Below are 10,670 nucleotides of genomic sequence, written 5' to 3'. Positions count from 1 at the left end.
CAGGCGGCGGGGGCCGCGGGCGGCGTGGGCGGCGGCTGGGGTCCGGCTTCGGGCTACTGGCGGCTGCGGTGGTTCCTCTCCGTCGTGGGCGTGTGGGGGTGGTGCGGCTCGGCCGGTGGCGGTCCGGCGACCCGGTGATGGTGGACGGTGGTGCGCGTGGTGGTGGTGCCTACCTTGGCGGCTTTGGTGTGGGGAGGAAGGGGAGCGGCTTGGACAGGGGCGGCGGAGCCGACGGCGTGCCGGCTGCAGCGCGAAGGCGTGAACTTTACGGGCCTGCGTTCCCGGCCGGGCCTGTGCGGCCACGGGCCTGGTGTGTTCCTGCCATTGCGTCCGGTCAGCTACCGTCTTCGGCGGTGGAGGTGGGGCCCTCCCGCGTGCCGACGGTGCTGCTGCCTTGTCCCGGCTCCTCTTCTTCATCGTGCCGACCATGCTTCACGGTGCCGTGGTGAGACAGCGTTGAACGCTTCGTGTCCGGGTTGGCGCAGGGTGAGGGTCTGTTTGGTGGCGAGCTTCGGAGTGCCTGAGTTGGAGGTTGGGATCGGGAGAAATCTCTGTTGGCTTGGCCGACATCGACGCGGTGGCGCTTGTGGGTGCCGCCAGACCTTCCTGGAGGGCGTCGGAGCTACCCTTCCTCTCTCCTCACCGTGTACCGGGGGAAACCCTTGGCAGCAGCGTCGTCTTCGTCGCATCCCTTCTTGGAGGTGTTGATTGGTACCGGTGCTTCGGAGGCTCGGAGTCTGGTGGGAGATCTCCGTGGGTGCAGCGGCCACGAGGCTTCTTCGTCTCTTTGTCGATCCGCCGTTGTCGGCGTTTGTTTTTCTTGTATTTTCTCTTTCTTTTCTTTTGGGCGTGATTGTGCTGCTTCCGCCCCAGCACCTATCGTTGGATGTTTCGGTTGGTTGCTTTGTATACAAAGCGGGGGAAAACCCTTTTTCGGATGGACACAAATGTCCCCGGCCTATCTACGTTATCGATCTCACTCTCATCACTGCGCTACCGTGCATGGTATATATGGAACACAACATCATAAGAAGCTCTCGTTCATCTGCTCATGGAACCTTCTGATGAACATTTCAGCAGCCAGGTCAATATCGTCGTCCATATTGAATTCCAAATCAGCCTCCTGGTTGATCCTTATTGCATTCATCACCGAGGGCTCATCTCCGTCATCATCATCTCTGTCGTACTCGTCAGTGTAACAGAAATCGTCACCGTCGCTGAAGATGGGGTGCAGTGTCCAGTCAGTGCAGCCACCAACACCATCCTCTTGATCAAACAATGCTAAATGGTGGGACGGATCGACCATCGCACAGACTTGGTACTTCAGCTTCTCGACCTTGCGGAGCATGAGAGCCTTGTGGTAGTCCACTTTGGCACCCTTCTTCCAGTCGGCCACAATGAGGGCATGGATCCTGTGAGAAATGGCGCCAACTGTGACCATCCTGCGACGGACCGCGGCAAGGACGAGGAGCCTAGCCGTGAGGACACCGGTCTTGCTCTTGCACATAGCTGCTGCCTTCTTCAGGAGCGCCGGGGCCTTGCCGATCTTCATCTTTGTTGCTGAGAGGTGGTCAAACAGCTGCCTGTCAATGACAACAACTAATTAAGGAATCGTACTTTCTCAGGCTTTGCATGAGTAGATCACTGAGCTCTAGGGGGGGTCGGCCAAGCTGGTTTGAGAATTGAGAGGGTGATTGACCATGAGGCTCCTAAGGACCAAAGGGTGTATTTATAATCATGCCTCATGAACCGAGCGTGCAACTAAGAGTTCAGCTTAATTTGCTAATGCCAACTTTATTAGGTTGTCCAAAGCGTGTTAAATGAAGATAGCATTTGGAGAAAACAATTTGAGCATATGCATGTGTTGTAAGCACTACAAGAATGTTGAGTGGAAGTTAAGTAAAGAAGCAAAGGAAAAGCTATAACAATGTGATATGCGCGCGGAGTGAAATGGAGAAAGTATTCCAATTAGGCCATAAAGTAATACAGTGGGATCCCACTGTCTGCCCTAAGCTATGTGTACGCATTAGGAGCAGCTTAATATTCTTGGCGGTCTTGGTTGCAGCGTGAAGATCAATCATCCTGCTCCATGCATGGCTTTTCCGGTTCTTTCTCGCCGCTTTGCCTTTGCTTCTCGATCCTCCCTGCAGCTGCACAGCCATGCTGGAGGTTGTCACTCAAACCATGTTGGAGTTAGAGACTTTGAGTGGCCTCAGAGAGCATGTGCTCCCCATGCGCTTCATTGTCGCGACAACAACCACATCAACAACGGGAACACAAAGTGCTTTCTAAGATTTGTAGCCTGTGGACAGGAAACGGCAACTGGTTGTGTCAGCACACCTTTCTCAAAAGAAGAATAAGAATTGGGCCCTCTCTTATTTGAAGGAAAAAACATATGAAATCTGTTCTACAGGAATCAAAAGTGACGATGCTCATCCTTTTGACTCCCAAGTATTCGCTACAGATACTATTTTTTATTGAAGACATTCAGATTAGTAGTGAAGTATCCAATGCTATCCTAAAAAATGAACACACTATCCTAGAAAACGAACACGCTATATGTTTGTGGACAGTGTCCGAACTCGTCTGCGGACATGATATTGGAGCAGGTCATCCAACCTTATTCTGCAATTCTCCACGTCTATTAACTTTTTTTAAGAAGAAACTATAATTTAGTAGTTTTTTGTTTGACGGAAGGCCACTAATCACGGAAAATTCGTAGCTTCCGCCAAATCTAGTCTCAAATGGTTTTCGCCACATGAAAAACCAAACGAAGCATTGAATAAGAAATGAAAAAAAGTGAAACAAAGCGATTAGTCGCTTCCGCCAATCATCAAACATGTTATCCGCAAATGCCAGACATGCTAATCACCCCCTTATTTTAGTAGGCGCCAGTCTTCTTCACCTGGCCGCATTGCATCAATATGGATCTCGAGCAAGAGTGAAAGAAATAAGACCGCGGAAGATCCTTAATAAAATTAAGGACATTCTCTGAAGGGTCGGTTCGGCGGTCACGGCAAGAGGACCCATCCCTCAACGTCACGGACACGAGTAAACATGTCAATTATATTATTCAAATATGGCAATATTATCTGAACCAAAAGATAAACAAAAGGCCATCATATTCTCCTCTTTTTTTTGCAACTCATGGTTCACACATGGACAATGAGGCGAGTTGCAAATGCAATGACATAAAAAAAGTCGAAAGTTTGTTTTCCTTCCTTAGATGAACTGGTGCTTATATACATGACATATGAATGAAATTGAATATTCTATTGAATCTGTTGTTTATGTGATGCATGTCTGCAAAACATGGATGAATGTTTACATCATGCAGGTGTTGTGGATGAATTGGCGTGTTTTACTGTGTATGTATAACAATTTGATGCCTAATTCATATTAGATTTGTGTACGGGATATTGAAAAGAGCAGGGTTTGGTCTACCAATATTTTCAATACATTCGAGTTGAGCCTACATGGAGAGGACGCCGTGAATGACGTTTTTTAAGCGGGCATGCGGAGACAGCGCCTTGAGAGTTGTGCCTATCTGAGGGATTCTTAGCATGATAGATGAAGAAAAAGGGGGTACTTATTTCGTGAGCACTAAGCGCGGCAGGTACATAAATCACCACACATAGCTAATCATGGTCCAGCTAGCAGATTGGCGTTTGTGTAGTAGTGAAAAGAACATATGCATGTTACGGTATGAGCCGTCATTATTTAATTATAGTTTTGGCTCAAAAATTCTCTGAAAAGATCTAGAAAGAAACTTCATATTGAGACATTTCTTCTTTGTTGCCTAATTACGTATAGATGGTAAAACATAAAGGTATATATATACAGTACGAAAACTTTGGGTGCTAATGTGAAACAGTATTATTTTGTTCTTCATGTATTTTTCATTGTAGTAACATTTGTCATTCTGTACACGGAATTAATGTTTGTGTATTTCTTTAGATAAAGGGCGCTTTACTACTTAAAGGTTTAAAGATTACACCCGACCTCCGCATAGCTGAGATGCACATAGGCTTAACATGTCGGAGCTAAAAAAACAGGAATAAAGGCGAAATACAAGAAATTGAGTCTGTATGCCGCCTAAACTGTAGGAGGGTCAATCCTAAGATCATGTTGTCATTCATGTTGGATAAAAATATCTCTTGCCGTGTGCTCCAAGCGTGTACACACCATGTTCAGTGGTATATAGCTCATACAAAGTGATATAATTTTGTACACAGAAAAAATGTATGTATAGCAATGCCATTTTGGACAAATATATGTATTAATACGAAATAATGGTCAGAACTACCTACTGTAGTCTTTGCGAACCATGTCTAAATATAGAAACATATATAAAAAATATAAAATCTAGACACGCAAATGCGCAGATCACTTGGCGATGGGCGACGGGCGTGGCGATGGGCATGAGTCTCCGCCACTGCCGATCCAGCCGGAGCCACCGCCGCCGCTCCCGCCGGTCGATGGCGAGGGCTTGGGGGCCGACGGAGGGGGGCTTTCACCGCCGCCGATCCGCCTGGCTGACCCGCCTCGCGGAGATTCGCCTCCACCTCGGTCGCCGCTGCAGTTGTCGCCGGATCTGCCTCTTCCTCTGGATGAGATGCGGCCGGCACTCGTGGTGGATCCCGTGGCGGCGCTCGATCTGCCCCCTTCCTCGGCTTCTCGTCGAGATCCCTCGATGGAGGATAGGATCGGGGGTTTTTGAATCCTACAAAATGGTATGTGCGTTTTGAAGATGCTTGAGAGGTGGGGCGATGGATCAATGGCCTGATCTACTCGCACCCATCTCGTTGGATGACGATCCGAGATGAAGAAGGAGAAATTTTGGCCGGACGACATCTCAACGTTGACGAAGAGCTTGCTGTCGGTAAGCGTTTATCAATTGATATTTTCCATATCGTGGTTCTTGAGTGTGTGCAGGTGACCATGGAGTGCGAAGAACAATCTGTCGTAGTTGATCTTACAGAGGACGCAGATGGACCAAAGCCTGCGCAGCGGTTTGGGGGACATTTCTGGATTCTTGCTGATGAGGATGAAGACGATGATGATCTGCCGGAAACGACAGTTCGGCCGCCATCTACGCTTGGCTTAGTAACATCTATCCCCGTGACTAAACCTATGGTGAGCTGCAAGAAATCGTTTTCGATCGGTACTCCTGTTCCTTCGCAGAAGTCGAAAGTGAAACCATGGAGTGGACCGTTGCCGAAGGTGGAGCCGCCGGCTATCACCTTGTCCGACTTTTTTCGTCCCAAGTGCTGGACGAGAGTGACTAGGAGAAAGAAATAGGGTGGTCGGATGGTGTCGCAGCGATCTCCGGCGGTGGCCGGTGCGCGTGATATTCGGGCGGCCAGAATTGCGCGTTTGAATTCGCTTTTGGGCACTAATGGGCCGCAAGCGATCGATGGCGCTGTGGGCTTGGCTAGTACTTGGCTAGAGGCCCAGGGGCCTGGCCAGGCCTGCGTTGCGGCGGGTGTGGGCGACGTGCATGTGGTGGCCTCGGGTCGGTCGCCCCCGCATGCACGATCTCCCTCCTCCTCTCACCTCGTTCCTGCTAGGTTTCGCCATTGCGGGAGGCCTGGTTTTCCATCGGTGTCCTTGCGCCGTCTTGCTCCGGGGATCACCGGCGTTGGCCGCCGCCTGCCACCTGGACCTCGTCCGGCTGCGATGCCGCCAAAGCCGCCTCCGCCGTGGGTCGCGCCGGCAGTGAGGAACCCGACCGGGGCCGCGGAGGTCTCCGTTGCTCTGGCTGCGGCTGTTGCCGCGCCGGTTCCCGCGCGGGCAGCGCCTCCGCCTCGGGAGGCTCCGCCACCGCCTCGGGTGGCGCCGCCGCCTCGGGTGGCGCCTCCTCCGCCATCGGCTAGGGTGGTCCTTCCCCAGCCACCAAGGGCTGCGCCTCCTCCTCAACCCCAGCCTAGGGCAGCGCCGCCGCCGCCGTCCCAACGGCCGTGGCCGAGGCAGATGGCGGGTGATCGCGGTGGCTCGGGCCAAGGCTCGATCGGTCGCGGGGCGAGTCCGTCTGCGGGAGATGAGCGTAACCCTCCGCGCGGTCAGTGGGGCGATGATGGATATGATGCTTACGGTTCTGGTCTGCATTGGGGCTCTTCGTCTACCAGAGGTGGCCGTGGCTATGCTTGGGTGGACAATGGCAATGCCAATCGGGGTTTCCAAGGACCGCCTGACAACTTTGTGGAGGGTGCGGTTGGCCCTAATAACCGCTCTTTTCGGGGTTGCTTCCGCGGAGGTCGGGGCGGGAACCGGCGTCACCCTCCACCAAGGCAGCCGAAGACTTCTGCTAAGCCGGAGGTAGCTGACGGTGGATCGGCTCTACCGTAGGTGGCGGTGGAGATGGTTCAAGAACTAGCTGCAGTCACGTTGCCGTGCCCATGCAGACTGGAGATTCTGCTTCTGAGCAAGGTACGAAGAAGTCCGAGGTTGACAAGGTGTCCAAGTCGGCAGCTAAAAAGAAGAAGCTAACCTGTTTCCGTTGTGGTGAACCGGGACACTTTTTGGTTGAATGCACTGCGGAGTTATGTGACTTGTGCCGGAAACCTAAACATACAGTTGCCGAGTGTCCTCTTATGTTGGGGCCTAAACCTTCCGTACAGATATACGGGGTTTGCTGCTCGGATTGGATGTTTTTCGAGTCTCCCAGTGTGGAACCCTTGGCACCCGCGGTGGAGACCTCCTTCCTCGGTGTGGTGAACGTGGTTCATGGACCGTTGACCGAGGCGCAGATCATTCAGTAGTTGAGGCAGCTTGCTCCGGGTAATTTTCAGTGGTCGTTGCTCAAGCTCACAGATACAACTTATAAAGTAGATTTCCCGTCTAAGAAGGATCAGCTGAGAATCCTCAAGTTCAGTATGAGCAGGGTCACGGGCAGTAGTTTCATGTTGCAATTTGATGAGTGGAAAAAGAAGGAGCAGTAGGGCACACTGTTATCTCAGATTCGGGTTCGTTTCTCTGGGGCGCCATCTGCTCCCCTGGACAGCTTTTTGGTGACGTGGAGCCTGGGTTCTTTGATTGGCAAGACTGAGCAGGTGGATATGCAGTTCACACGTGCTCACGGGGTGGCGCGTTTACTTGTTAGTGTTGCTCACATTGAGTTCCTGCCAGACGTGGTTCCTTGGACGCATGAAGGCGTTCTGTATCAGTTGGATGTTGAGTATGAGGATCCTAACCTTTTCAGTGAGTTTGAGGATGATAATCCCATGGACACCTCTGAGGGAGGAGGTGCTTCGAGGAACCAGGATGATACTGCTAAGAGTGATGATGATAAGGCCAAGGGGCCTTCGGGTCCGTCTGATTCTGGTGACACTGCTCCTGTTGGGTCAACTGGTGCGGTCCCGACGAGCACTTTGCAACTTGGTTCCTTGGGGGCGTTCTCGGCTCCGCCTAGGCTTTGGTGCGACCGAGTTGATCCTGCGAGCCCTGTGGCGAGTCCGTACGTGACGAAGCCTGTTGAGGTGGGAGGTGCCGAGGGGCAGGAGGCCCCTCCCTCTTCTCTTACCTTTCCCCCGACTACGGTGGATGTGGCTGCGATGGTGGTCTCGGTTGGAGGTGATGAGCAGGAGGCCCGGCGCTCCGAGTTGCCATCGCCGTCGGCGCCGAGGGCAAACTCGGCGTTCCCTCCCTTGAGGTCGGCTGCTTGCGGAGGGGTGGGCATGCAAAAGTCCGCCGTATCCCCTCTTGCCAGGACGCGTTCGGCTTCGAAGGGCGGGTCGGGTGGCGTGGCCGTTTTATCGCCACACTCCCCGGATCACCCTAGGCTGGTCTCGCCGGTCTCGTCTTTCGGCGGGACTTCTGTGGACAGGTCGCGGGAGTTGTCGTCGTCTTGTGGTGCTGCTCCGGTGGTCCCGGCCCAGGTTACCGCTGTTGGGGGACGGGCAGGAGGCCTTTCCCCTAGCAGAGCTTCACGCGAGGAGGTCATCGCCTTTGGTGGGATCCCGGATCCTGTCTCTGAGGGGAGGCGGATCAGCGGGAGGCTGCAGGAGCAGCTGGACGTTGATGACATGCAACTGAGGTGTGCTATGAGGGCGGCCAAGCTGCGTGACGTCGAGATCTCCACTGGTATGTCTGTTAATAAATCGAATTCAATTATGCATTTTACCAATGATGAGATTGTTCACAATGCAAACCAACTAGGAGTATCACTTGGTAATAATGATATAGAGATCTCTAGGTCTGTTAATGACATTCTTGATTTGGAAGCTGAACGGGCATTAGAAATGATTCGTCACATAGTTGTCGTTGAGCCTATGAATGAGCCGGAGATTGATGCGCTTGGAGTTAGGGCTCTTGATGGTTTGTGTGCCGATCTTGACCCTGCGTTACCGGAGACGGAGGAGGACGAGGGGTATGCCTATCCTGAGACCTCTAACCATGTAGATGAGTCTTTGGTGATTGCGGCAGAGCCTGAGTGTGGTGACTGATCTGATGATTGCATTAAGCCTAAACGGACTTGGAAACGGAAGGTTTATCCAGTGTTGGCTGTGCGTAGAAGTGCTAGGATCTGTACCTCTAAAAAATTTCATGATGAAATATGAGAGGCATTTTCTGGAATAGCAGAGGTCTTGAAGACTTGGCTAAAAGAAGGTTTCTAGCGGATGCTTCTCTTGAACATCATTTGGATTTTATTGCTTTGTCTGAGACTGTAAGAGGCAACTTCACTCCACAATTTCTTAGCACTTTATCTGGGGGGGGGGGGTAGATTTTGACTGGCATTGCCTCCCCCCTCGAGGAAGATCCGGTGGGGTTTTACTTGGGGTTAAGTGTGAAACTTTGGAAGTTTGGATTGTAGTTTTGGGAGAGTTTGCGGAAAAGTTTCGGGTCAGAACTAAGGCCGATGGATTTTATTGGGCTTTGTTCACGGTTTACGGAGCCGCGCAACCAGAACTCAAGCCAGATTTCTTGGCCGATCTGGTCCGTGTCTGCGGTAGTGAGCAGCTCCCTGTCTTAGTAGGGGGTGATTTCGACATTATTCGAAGAAGGGAGGAAAAGAATAATGAGATTTTTATGGCAGATGGTCATTTATGTTCAATACTATCATTGAAAGCTTGGATCTCAGAGAGATAGAGCTCTCGGGTAGGAAATTCACTTGGGCTAACTCGTTACCGATACCAACTTTTAAGAAGCTTGACCGTGTTTTAGCTAGTGTCGAATGGGAACAGAAGTTTCCCCTGGTAACAGTGCAGGCATTGACACGAGGTATCTCGGATCACACACCGCTACTTGTTGACTCGGGGGCTCAAACTCATGTGGGTAACAAGAATATTTTCTCGTTTGAACTTGCATGGTTTGAAAGAGAAGGATTCCTCGAGTTGTTAGCTAGAGAGTGGGCTAAAGACTCGGGAGGAAGGTCACCCATTGAGCGTTGGCAATGCAAGATTCGTCATCTTCGAAGGTTTCTTCGTGGATGGGCTAAGCATACGCATGGGATATATAAGGCGGAGAAGGAGCGACTCCTTCTACTTATTCAGACCCTAGAAGTAAAAGCTGAAACTTATATCTTAGGTACCAGTGAGCTGGAAACTAAGATGGAGGCTGAGTTGCGGCAGAAAGAGCTTCTCCGTGAGGAGGAATTGAAGTGTGCGTTTGATACGTGTCCAACGTATCTACTTTTCCAAATACTTTTGCCCATGTTTTGGACTCTAACTTGCATGATTTAAATGAAACAAACCCGGACTGACGCTGTTTTCAGCAGAACTTCCATGATGTTGTTTTATGTGTAGAAAAGAAAAGTTCTCGGAATGTCCTGGAAATCTACGGAGGCACTTTTTAGAATTAATAAGAATTTTTGGCAAAAGAATCAAGGCCAGGGGCCCAAGGGCTGTCCACGAGAAAGGCCCCCCCTAGGGCGCGCCCTCCTATCTCGTGGGCCCCCTGGACCTCCTCCGACCTCAACTCCAACTCCATATATACCGTCTCGGGGAGAAAAAAAATCAAGGAGAAAGTTTCATCATGTTTCACGACACGGAGACGCTGCCAAGCCCTAATCTCTCTCGGGAGGGCTGATCTAGAGTCCGTTCGGGGCTCCGGAGAGGGGGATTCATCGCTGTCATCATCATCAACCATCCTCCATCACCAATTTCATGATGCTCACCGCCGTGCGTGAGTAATTCCATCGTAGGCTTGCTGTACGGTGATGGGTTGGATGAGATTTACCATGTAATCAAGTTAGTTTTGTTAGGGTTTGATCCCTAGTATCCACTATGTTCTGAGATTGATGTTGCTATGACTTTGCTATGCTTAATGCTTGTCACTAGGGCCCGAGTGCCATGATTTCAGATCTGAACCTATTATGTTTTCATGAATATATGTGTGTTCTTGATCCTATCTTGCAAGTCTATAGTCACCTATTATGTGTTATGATCCGACAACCCCGAAGTGACAATAATCGGGATACTTCTCGGTGATGACCGTAGTTTGAGGAGTTCATGTACTCACTATGTGTTAATGCTTTGGTCCTGTTCTTTATTGAAAGGAGGCCTTAATATCCCTTAGTTTCTGCTAGGACCCCGCTGCAACGGGAGGGTAGGACAAAAGATGTCATGCAAGTTCTTTTCCAAGAGCACGTATGACTATTTACGGAATACATGCCTACATTATATTGATGAATTGGAGCTAGCTTTATATCGCCCTATGTTTTAACTATTGCA

The 10,670-nt window shown here is 50.8% G+C and overlaps 1 protein-coding gene across 1 annotated transcript; it reads right to left on the bottom strand.

Annotated features, from left to right (window-relative positions):
* Positions 1-1,024: 1,024 nt before the first annotated feature.
* LOC119309842 lies at positions 1,025-5,869 on the bottom strand. Its single transcript, XM_037585749.1, has 2 exons — positions 5,728-5,869; positions 1,025-1,599 (listed from the first exon to the last, which is right to left on the bottom strand). Exons 1-2 carry the CDS (start codon positions 5,867-5,869, stop codon positions 1,025-1,027), a joined length of 717 nt encoding a protein of 238 aa, XP_037441646.1.
* Between the last annotated feature and the right edge of the window lie 4,801 nt (positions 5,870-10,670).

This window comes from Triticum dicoccoides, chromosome 5B, assembly GCF_002162155.2.
Source record: "Triticum dicoccoides isolate Atlit2015 ecotype Zavitan chromosome 5B, WEW_v2.0, whole genome shotgun sequence".
NCBI classification, from domain to species: Eukaryota; Viridiplantae; Streptophyta; class Magnoliopsida; order Poales; family Poaceae; genus Triticum; species Triticum dicoccoides.
Note: the sequence above shows the minus strand (reverse complement) of the source record. Positions and strands in the feature narration are given on the sequence as shown.

Bases quoted from the DNA above. Each gene is read 5' to 3' on its own strand.
- LOC119309842 (XM_037585749.1), bottom strand. From the start codon at position 5,869: ATGGCGGAGGAGGCGCCACCCGAGGCGGCGGCGCCACCCGAGGCGGTG. The intron at 1,600-5,727 runs GTTCCTCACTGC...TTCCTTAATTAG, and splicing joins ACCTCCGCGGCCCCGGTCGG to TTGTTGTCATTGACAGGCAG.